The following is a 10889-nucleotide window of genomic DNA, read 5'->3' as shown; positions in this document are numbered from 1 at the left end:
TCTAACAGCACAAACCAAAATGGGATCACCGTGCTAAGGTTGCACATCACCAAGGTGAAACCAAGCTGTTTATCTGAACTTCCGAGAAATTAGGAGAGAGAGGTAACAGCCAAATCCCTGAACAGGCCAATTTTGGCCAGCATGAAAAGGAAGTCCCCTCTGCTTTAACTTTTACAAGGAAGGTAACTGAAATGACCAATTCGCTTTTTGTTCCTTGTTTCTGCTTTCTTCAGTCTTTTGCTGTCTCTACAGCTGCCTGGGTTGCAGAGTGGAGTTCTCTAAACCTCTTCTGGTTTGGAGAGCTGCCCAATTTACACATCGTTCCTTGCTCAAATAAACTCTGTTAAATTTATTTTGTCTAACGTGTTTCTTTTCTTCTTTTCTGTTTTAGAGACAAGATCTCACTCTGTTGCCCAGGCTAGCCTGCAGTGGCGTGCTCATGGCTCACTGCAACTGTGAACTCTTGGATTCAGGCAATCCTCCAGCTTTGGCCTCCCAAAGTGGTGATATTACAGGTGTCAGCCACCAGCATTCCAGGACTGAAGTTTTCTTTTTAAAAAAATTTTTTTGAGACAGAGCCGCACTCTGTCACCCAGACTGGAGTCCAGTGGCACCATCTTGGCTTACTGCAAACTCTGGCTCCTGGGTTCAAGTGATTCTCCTGCCTCAGCCTCCCCAGTAGCTGGGATTACAGGCACCCACCACCATGCCTGGCTAATTTTTTTGGTATTTTTAGCAGAGATGGGGTTTTGCCCTATTGGCCAGGCTGGTTTCGAACTCCTGACCTCATGATCCACCTGCCTCAGCCTCTCAAAGTGCAGGGATTACAGGCGTGAGCCGGCTCACCTGGCCAAGTTTTTCTTTTATCTGGGGCTATAGATAGGAGGAGGAGGCAGGGAGGAGGGATCGTCATCAGTGACTCAGGCTTGTGAAAAGGTGCTGCAGGTGTTGGGCTTTGCTCTCACAACGGGGTCCAGTGCAAACTGAGGGTGGGCAAATAGAGGGCCTGGGAGGAAAGCCTCAGCTCTGTAGAGAGGATGTGGCCAAAGGCCTTGGATAAAGTTCCGGCTTTTTCTTTGCAGAGAATGTGGAGGTCCGGGAGGAGCTCCTGGGAGCCCAGCCTTACTGGAGACTCGCTGCCCACCTGGGGTCTTGTGGCTCAGTGGGAAGCGTCTATGGGCCTGGGGACTGCACTGAGCTGGGCGCAGCAGAGATCTCCCTTGATGTGGCATATGCTGATTCCTTAAGACCCTGAGATGCAAAGAGCCGGGAGAAATACATGAAATGACTTGAATCTGTTCTCCTACCCTATCCCTCTCCCCAAGCCTGCCTCTCCTCCAGCAAGCCAGCTCCTGGCCTGACTGAGTTGTCCTTTCACCTTTCACTCAGCCCCACCTATGGTTTTTCCCATGCGTCCCCTCCTCCCAGTGGCTGTTTCTCTCCTGTGCCCACCCTCTCTCCCTCAGGACTAGAATGAGGCAGAGTCCTGGGATGGTGGCTTTAGGGGGTCCCTGGAAGGGCAGGTGGTGGGAGGGACTTCCCAGCTGTGCAGGTCAGTGTTTCTGATGGAGGGGTGAGGGAGGGGAAGGGGAGAAGGAGAAAGAAAGGGGGAAGAAGGGGAGAGGAGGAAGGAATAGAGAGAGAGGGAGAGAGGAAGAGGGGTGGAGTGGGGAAGCGGGGGAGAAATGGAGAGGGACAGGGATGAAAGGTCGTTGGGGGAAGAAAGAGAGAAGAGAAAACACAGAGACAGAGAAACATGGAGGATTCCTGCAAGTTTGCAGCTGAAGGACAAAGGTGAGCCTGTGTGACATGTCGACGGATCAGCTCCGTGAGGCTTTAATTTGGAGAACCCTCCAATGGTAATTTCCACCTCCGTTCTCTGGCCAATTCCCCTCTGACCCTCTATCCTGGGCTGAAACTGTTCCCTGTTCCATTTGCCCAAGTCCAACCCACACCACACTCACCACCAGACGAGCAGGGCCGACAGCACCAGGCTCTTGGCTCCGAGGAGTCCACAAAGCACACGGAGCAGGGCGCTGGGGGCTGCAGGGCCAGGGCGGAGTGTGGAGTTCTGTGGCCTAGAAGGCAGAGGGACAAGAAGGGGAGAGGATGGGCTGGGGAGGCAAGTCTCTGTCTGCCAGCCCCTTCCCCGGCCTGCGTGGCTCTGGGTGCCCCATGAACTCACTGTGAAGGGACAGCGATGGTAGATGGAGACTCAGGGGCTTCTGTGGCTCCTTCAGTGGGAGGCACACAGCTCTGGGTCTGCGTCTGTGAAGAGACCACGTTGCGGGGAGCCCAGGTGGTCTGTGTGGAGGCAGAGGCTGCCAGGGAGGAGAAGGGGCCGTGGTCAGCAAGTGGGAGACCCCACCTGTGCCTGCCAGCAGGAAAGCGGGATGGGGGAGTTGGGCCAGACTGGGAACAGAGCCCATGGGCCCAGAGAAGAAAACTGATTTGGGGGGTGAGGACTGAACTGTGAAGTCCCCTGGCTCAGAATTAGACAGACCTGGGGCCTGGGCTCTACTGGGCACCTGCAGTGGTATCTTTGAGTCCAGGGTGAGCACTGGAAGAGGAGTCAGGAGGCCTGGCCCTCTCCCAGCACTCAAGTCTTTGGACCGGCATCCACCTGAGCCTCCTGAGGGTGGACACAGCCATGATGCTTCGGGCCCCTCCGCTCTCTGCCCTCCATTCTCTTTCTCGTGCTTCTGGGCCTTGGGAAGGGAGCCCCTTGTGGGGAAGCTGAAGGGCAGTTTTTAGATCCCTGCCCCTCCCAGTTCTGCCACACCACCCTGGACCCCCAGCCTCTGCAGCCCAGGGAATGCCTTTTGCAGCCCCTCTTGATTTCTGGGACTCTGTGAACTGACAGCGCACCACTCCTGCCGTTCACCTTCCCCCACCTTTTTTTTTTAGATTATAAAAACTTCCTCTTTAATCAAGGCTTACAACATGAACAGATTTCTTGAATAAAATGGAAAGTTTCCAGTACACTGAAACATAAATCCACAAGTCACCATACATATAACACCTGGCAGGAAAAAACAGAAACAAATTTATACGATCCCTGTAACAGCCGTGGTCTTAATCTCAGATGCTTCCCCCATCTGCCAAGTGTGTTCTGGATACACAGGACACTGTGGCTTCTGGGGTCACGCTCAGCTGAGGCTGTGGGTCCACACAGCACTCATCTGGCTGGGCTATGGCGGTGGTGGCTCTATTCAAGAAGCAAAGCAGTTACCAGCACATTCACACAGTGTATTGAACATCTTATAATATCAAAGAGAGAAACAAGAAGGCAACATAATAATGTCATCAGTTAGGAAGTAAGGACGGCTGTGTAAAGCTTGAGGCTGACCTACCTGTGCTCAGAGCCCTTGGTGGAGGTGAGGAATGCTGGGAAAGTGATGGGGACTACTAAGGTCAGAAAGGCAATGGCTGGTTGGGTGGGTAGGGCCCAGAAGGAAAAGAAAGTGGGGTTGGACCCAAGGCTAGGAGAGGAAGAGCGGATTCTCAGTGTCTAGACCTAGGAGACAGGTCTACATACCTATTTGGAGTCCAGGAGTCAGGGAGAAGGGGAAAGAAGGGGAAAGGGCTGGGAGGGGCCTGGAGAAGAGGGTGCCTGAGGCTGGGCCATTCCTTGTTCCAGGGGCTGCCCTGGAATGTCCTCCCTGGAGAGAGTCACTGGCCAATGGACACATGGACATGATCCTGTCCCAGACACTCTCTCTGAGGCTGTCTAGGATGCTGGCCAGGATAACCCTGTGTTTGGGACGTTGGTAAAATTCTAGACCTGTGCTATTGAATGTGTCTTCTGTGGGCTGATGCTGGCCTACAAATTGTCTGTAACTCCTCCACAACAAGGTAAGTATAAAAATTGAGAGTAGGGGTTTCAAAACTTTTATATCAATTTGATATTGCCTCAAGATCCAAGCACCCGATTAGTTAACTCATCTCATCTTATTGAACAGAATATAAAACTGCTTGGGTATTGCCAAATTAGCATGGAGAGTCGAAAATGGAGCAGGCTGTGTGCTAGTAACGCACAGCAGGACCATGTTACAGTGTATGAAACTTTAAAATTAGTTGTTAGTGGCCAGGCACGGTGGCTCACCCTGTAATCCCAGCAGTTTGGGAGGCTGAGGCGGGCCAATCACTTGAGGTCAGGAGTTTGAGACCAGCCTGGCCAACATGGTAAGACCTTGTCTTTACTAAAAATAGAAAAACTAGCTGGGTGTGGGGGGACACACCTGTAATCTCAGCCACTCAGGAGGCTGAGGCAGGAGAATCACCTGAACCCAAGAGGCGGAGGTTGCGGTAAGCTGAGATCACACCACTGCACTCCAGCCTAAGTGACAGAGCAAGACTCTGTCTCAAAAAAAAAAAAAAGCTGAGCGCAGTGGCTTATACCTATAATCCCAGCACTTTGGAAGGCTGAGATGGGCAGAACACAAGGTCAGGAGTTTGAGACCAACCTGGCCAATATGGTGAAACCTTGTCTCTACTAAAAATACAAAAATTAGCCAGGTTTGGTGGCATGTGCCTGTAGTCCCAGCTATTCAGGAGGCTGAGGCAGAAGAATCACTTGAACTTGGGAGGCAGAAGTTGAAGTGAGCTGAGATCGTGCCACTGTGTTCCAGCCTGGGTGACAGAATGAGACTTCGTCTCAAAATAAATAAATAAAATTAGTTGTTAGCTGTAACCCCAAAACATATAAACACCTGGAAAAATGTATAATTTTATAATTTATTATTTTTATAATCATTTGCATTTTTAATCAAATATATTTTTAACAGAATTTAGAGTGTAACATGATTAGCTAATTTAGAATAGATTAGTGATTACCTAAATAAAATTCTAATGAACACATAGCAAAACACAAGCCACTGAACCTTTTGTCAAGAAAAGGCACATCTTTTCTGAACGTGGCAGTGACAGTAAGCCAAATGAAGATGGTAGAACTGATTCGAAAGAAATTTTTTCCTTCTGCAGTTATTCCAAAGAGTTTGTGCTGGCTTTGTTTGAAAGTAGAATCCCTCATTGTGGTAGGCAGAATAAGGGTACCCCAAAATGTCCACTCCCTCATCTCAGGAGCCTGTAAGGACACTGCCTTCCATGGCAAAGGGAAATTTGCAGATGTATTAAGGTTGAAGACCTTGAGTTGGAGAGAGTAGCCTGGGTTATCCAGGTGTGCCCAATCTAAGTCAAGTCTGTAAGAGCAGAGAACGTTTCCTAGCCATGGTAAGAGACAGTTGCAGTGTGAGAGGGACGCCCATCCAGTGTTAATGGCTTTGAGGAGGGAGAAAGGGGGCCATGGGCCAAGGAATGTGGTGACCTCATGAAGTGAGGCAGCCTTCAGTTTACACCAAGCCAAAAAACAAGATCTTGGTGTCTGATAGCTGCAGAAAACTGAATTCTGCCCAGGACCTGGGTAAAGAGAAAGATGATCTCCCACAGCCCCCTGGAGGGAACACAGCCTACCGACCCTTGGTTTTAGTTCAGTAAGACCCATACTGGACTTCTGAGCTATAGAACTGTAAGATAATAAATCTGTCTTGTTTTAAGCCACTAAATTTGTGATATATATATATATATATATATATATATATATTTATTTATTTTTTTGAGATGTAGTCTTGCTCTGTCACAAGGCTGGAGTACAGTGGCGCGATCTTGGCTCACTGCAACTTCTGCCTCCTGGGTTCAATCAAAGCCTCAGCCTCCTGAGTAACTGAGACTGCAGACATGCACCACCATGCCCAGCTAGTTTTTTGTATTTTAGTAGAGATGGGGTTTCATCTTGTTGGCTAGGATGGTCTTGATCTCCTGACCATTCATCTTGGCCTCTCAAAGTGCTGGGATTATAAGTGTGAGCCACAGTGCCTGGCCAGTTTATGGTAATTTGTTATGACAGCAATAGGTAACTATTATAGTCACATATGTGAGTTTTGTAGTTATAATTAGTGGGAAGTATTAAAACCTAGTGAGGTATTTATTGAGATGTATTGGGTAATGAGGCAAATGAACCTTAAAAACAAGTGGCATATACATATAAAACGGAAAAACACAAGGTCACAAAAAACTAATTGTTTTTAGGAAAAAAGAAGAGTATCGGATAGAAAAGCTCTCGAAAGCAATCCGTATTTGACATAGAAACTCCAGACTTCTTGGCTTCTTGTAAAGTAACATTTTGTGTTGCAAAGACTAATAATTCATCTACATTGCCAAAACATTGCTGAACAACGTTTGTGTTACAATATTGGGTAATTTATAGCAAAGAAGGGAGCCTAATATCATTTTCCCTTGGTGCCTTAGGTCAACATATTCAGGAATTGGATAATGATATGGATGACCACTTCCTAGAATAAATGAAGCTAGCAAAGTATTTTTCATGGCAATTTGGAAAAATGTACAGATATTGCTAGCATAGCTATTCTTATAGTATATGCAATTTGAACACAATGATATGAAGGAATTCTGAATTTCTAGTTTAATTGTCAAAAACACCACTAGCTCTGAACTGTTTAAAACTATGAAGGTTATATGATCAGCGTGTGGTTTGGAGGTTAAGTTTTAGGTAAGAGTATGTTCTGATGGCTGCAGTTGCAATGACAGGAAAACGTTCTGGAAAAGTCATCCAGATTAAGAAGCCTTGGGCTAGATTGTAAATTAACGCACTGCTTCCTTCATTGAGAGAGTTTTGCTATGAAAAAAAAAGCAGCTTAATTGGCCAGCGTGCTGACCAACGTGGACAAAATGGTGAATTATAATCATATAAGGTGAATATACCAAATTTCAGATCATTCTCTTTAGTATGTGGAAATATGGGCACAGATCATAAACAGCTACTATTGCATGTCAAATTAAAAGTTTTGTTGAGAATGTTTCATTTATAGAAATAATTCCTAACGTTTCTTCAGGACAAGAAGTCAGTTTAGTACTAATGCGAATTGCACCATCAAGCTTGTTTATACTGTAGTTCTGATGTTAATATTTCTGATGTTGCAAGGGAGAAAAGCAACAGATTTTTCAGTGGCAAATAAAGTCTAACTGCAAAAGTAAAAGAAGAACCATTTATATCAATTGCTATGACATGGTCTTAATTTACATTTATCAACAAAATAGGTGATAATCTTCATCCTGCATATCTTCACAAGTGCTGATGGGTAAACATTAATAATTTGATAGCATGTTTTGAATTTTGTTTTTTGTCGAAAGAAGATATATACAGAGGAAATTCATAGATCTAAAATCCATATTTTCCCATAAAAAGATGCTTTAAACTATAACTTTTAGAATAAAGTTTTGGAACTGGCTACTGATAAAGGATTGAAGATGCATTTTTAAATTATAGCATCATTTTCTTCCTTTTGTAAAAGTTAAAAATAAAACTGTTGAGCTTGTCAGAATTGCTTTAAAATTTCTTCTATTTCTGACAATATACCTCTGTGAGACCAGTTTTCTGGTGTTCTACTATGAGTATTGTTTTTTTAAAAATCAACACAATTTCTTTATACATCATCTCCTGAGCGATGTGGTGTCATAAATAGTTCTCAGATTAGGTAAGTTAACAAGTAAGAAGAGTGCTCACCTGTCACATTAGAAGCCTTAAATATAGATAAATGGTGTTTCTTTGAAGGGTGCATATTGGCATTCAATATGGAGAATTGCTATTTCCTTTCTAAGGAAATGTGTGTTAAGTTTTAACCAAGGAATCACAAAACATTATGGGTATACCGTTAAGCCACTCCATCAACCACCTTTAGCACACTTTCAAATGAACAATGAACATAGTTTTTATATTTTTTTCCCTATGTGATATTTGTTCTGATTATGTTTATTAAAATGAAATTTTATGTTTGCCAAATTTAATAAACTCTGGGCTTGTACTTTGTATGTCTTCTTCTCATTTTACTTTTCTAGTAATTTATTTTTACCATATAATTGCAGGTTTATGTTTTAAAAAAGGTGCTCTTCTACAGGAACTTTGAGTAGCTCTGCTCTGGGCTGGAGGATGGCACACTTTCTGTAAAGGGTCAGGGATGGGCCATGTGGTCTCTGTCACAACTGCTCTATTTTGCTGTCATAGCATGAAAAGGGCGACAGATAATAGGTAAATGAGGGGGCGTGGCTGTGTTCCAAAAAATCACTCTACTTCTTGGCACTGAAATTTGAATTTCCTACATGTCTCAAAATATTATTTTTCTTTTGATTTTTTTCAGTCATTCTTAGTTATCAGGTCATAGTTTGCTGACCCTGATCTGGACTATGAGGGGTGGACAGAGCCCTACCTAGGTACTAAGGGGCCACTGGCTCTCCATGGTGGGGGCAGCCAGTGGATGCATCTTTCCTGGGCACCTGCTATGTACCAAAGATGCCGGGCGGTCCTGCCCTCTGGTAGCAGTGTCATATGGGCTGACTGCTCAGCGTGCTCACTGGGTCTGTTTCAGCATCTCTCAGGAGGCCCAGGCGGCAGGCTTGGGAGTCATGGAGACTGAGATGGCTGCTCATGTGCACAAATGAGTTTCCCTGCACCTGTTCCTAACAGCCTTCCCAGGAGACTGGGTGTGGGTGTGGGTGGCTTCCATGATTTGGAAACTGGGGGTGATGGAGGTACCAAAAGGAGGTGAGGGGCATCACCTTGAGGACCCTAGGGAAGGGGCTCACCTGGAGACACCACCAGATAGAATCTGACGGACTTAGAGACAGAGTTGTCAGAAGGGCGGTAGATTCTACACCAGTAGTGTCCTGAGTCTTCCTCTCTCAGATCAGTCGTGATGACAGTGAAGAAGCCAGCATCAGGGTCATCCCAGATTGAGAATCGAGAGATCGAAGCCAGCGTCCTGGGCTTGGAGCTGGTGACTAACCTGATGCACTTGAATGCTGACGCCTCCTTACACCAGCCTTTCGTCTCGTAGAGCCTGCTGGTGGATGGGTACTGACATCTCACCGTCAGAGTCTGCCCTGCCTCTTTGTGAAGGACCTGAGCCTTTGATTGTGCCTGAGAGCCTGGAGAATGATGAAGCAGCGCATAGGTCAGGGCCACACGCACAATCTGCCCACACACCAGGCCTCTGGCCACAGAGCCACCTGCTCCCTGACCCTGCTGTCCTGACAATCCCCACCACACCCATCTCCTCTGCTCCCACCACACGTATCTCCTCTGCTCCCACCACACCCATCTCCTCTGCTCCCACCACACCCATCTCCTCTGCTCCCACCACACGCATCTCCTCTGCTCCCACCACACGTATCTCCTCTGCTCCCACAACACCCATCTCCTCTGCTCCCACCACACGCATCTCCTCTGCTCCCACCACACACATCTCCTCTGCTCCCACCACACGTATCTCCTCTGCTCCCACCACACCCATCTCCTCTGCTCCCACCACACGCATCTCCTCTGCTCCCACCACACGCATCTCCTCTGCTCCCTCCACACACATCTCCTCTGCTCCCACCACACGTATCTCCTCTGCTCCCACCACACCCATCTCCTCTGCTCCCACCACACCCATCTCCTCTGCTCCCACCACACGCATCTCCTCTGCTCCCACCACACCCATCTCCTCTGCTCCCACCACACACATCTCCTCTGCTCCCACCACACGCATCTCCTCTGCTCCCACCACACCCATCTCCTCTGCTCCCACCACAGGCATCTCCTCTGCTCCCACCACACCCATCTCCTCTGCTCCCACCACAGGCATCTCCTCTGCTCCCACCACACCCATCTCCTCTGCTCCCACCACACCCATCTCCTCTGCTCCCACCACACCCATCTCCTCTGCTCCCACCACACCCATCTCCTCTGCTCCCACCACACCCATCTCCTCTGCTCCCTGGGCTGCTCCTCCCCCTCACCTGGGAACAGCAGCAGCAGCAGTAGCAGCCATGGGTGTGGGGCTTGCCAGGCCATGTGGCCCTTTTCCTGTGTGCTGGTGGGAGGGGAAACCTGGAGATGACCAGGGAGAGGGAACTGGGAGCTGGACCTGATTTTGCTGCTCTTCCAGTACCTCTGATAAAAAATAAGAAAGGTCAAGGCCTGCACTGGGGAGATGGGAGGCTTCAAAGGGCAGATGCTATGGGCACGCGGAAGTGGGGATCTCCAGCTATAGGTGAGTCTGGGCCTGGTGGACTCAGTGCTGTCTGGCATGAAGCTCCTGGGCCTCTGTATACCATGCCTGCTCTCCCCTGTTCCGAGCTGCCTCTCCCCACCAGGAGGAGACCTACCCGCAAGGGAGGAGCTGAGAAGGCCGGGAGGAAACTGTGGGTGAGTAATGTGCTGCCTCCGGTTCACTCTCTGTGTGCACTGCCTCTTCTTCGCAGGGCCCTGGCTTTGCTGCTCTCTCCAGGGAAAACCAGGCTGAAGGTGGATGACAAGCTCAGGGACACTTGGAACCCTGATCATGAACCCCAAGCCCTACTGGTCATGGGGTGGCCAGGAACATCATGCCCAGGCCTGTGTGGTGGGTCAGTGATGTGTTTCCACTCTGGAAGGTTTCGTGGGTGTGGGAGGGGAGAGGGGAGAGGAGGTGGAGATTCAAAACCAGAAAGGGAGTGTAGGGAGGGTCCCTGGCAAAGGCAGGGGAGGGAGGGTTGGGAGAGCACATGGAGCAGGGTTCTTCAGAAGGGATGCATCAGTGGGGTGGGGGAGAGGGAGCCCAGGGACTGGACGGGGCCCCATCTCTGCATCCTCGAACCCCACCACTTAAGTACCCTGGAGAAATATTGCTTAATTAAAACATAAACAGATGAAAGACCCTACATCTCTTTCTTTAGTTAATGTCGGTGCGTTGAAGATTTAATTTTAAAATAAGATGCAATTTACAAAGAGAGCGAGCTACTATATCTTAGGAGGGGTAGGGATGCTGTGTGTAATTGCACTTGCACCGCTG

General features: G+C 48.0%; 1 protein-coding gene across 1 annotated transcript; it reads right to left on the bottom strand.

Annotated features, from left to right (window-relative positions):
• Window positions 1–732: 732 nt before the first annotated feature.
• Window positions 733–10192, bottom strand: NCR2 (natural cytotoxicity triggering receptor 2). Its single transcript, XM_054253973.2, has 5 exons — window positions 9856–10192; window positions 8659–9000; window positions 2186–2321; window positions 1965–2114; window positions 733–1251 (listed from the first exon to the last, which is right to left on the bottom strand). Exons 1-5 carry the CDS (start codon window positions 10145–10147, stop codon window positions 921–923), a joined length of 1251 nt encoding a protein of 416 aa, XP_054109948.2. The 5' UTR covers window positions 10148–10192; the 3' UTR covers window positions 733–920.
• Between the last annotated feature and the right edge of the window lie 697 nt (window positions 10193–10889).

This window comes from Callithrix jacchus, chromosome 4 (assembly GCF_049354715.1).
Source record: "Callithrix jacchus isolate 240 chromosome 4, calJac240_pri, whole genome shotgun sequence".
Classification (NCBI taxonomy): domain Eukaryota; kingdom Metazoa; phylum Chordata; class Mammalia; order Primates; family Cebidae; genus Callithrix; species Callithrix jacchus.
This window is presented reverse-complemented; position numbering and strand designations above follow the sequence as displayed.

What these genes read in the sequence shown, in the direction of transcription:
- NCR2 (XM_054253973.2), bottom strand. Translation starts at nt 10,147, where the DNA reads ATGCCAGACAGCACTGAGTCCACCAGGCCCAGACTCACCTATAGCTGG. An exon ending in CTATCTGGTGGTGTCTCCAG is followed by an intron (nt 2,322 to 8,658) that starts GTGAGCCCCTTC and finishes CCTCCCTGGCAG; the next exon opens with CCTCTGCCTCCACACAGACC. An exon ending in ACCATCGCTGTCCCTTCACA is followed by an intron (nt 2,115 to 2,185) that starts GTGAGTTCATGG and finishes TTGCCTCCCCAG; the next exon opens with CCCATCCTCTCCCCTTCTTG.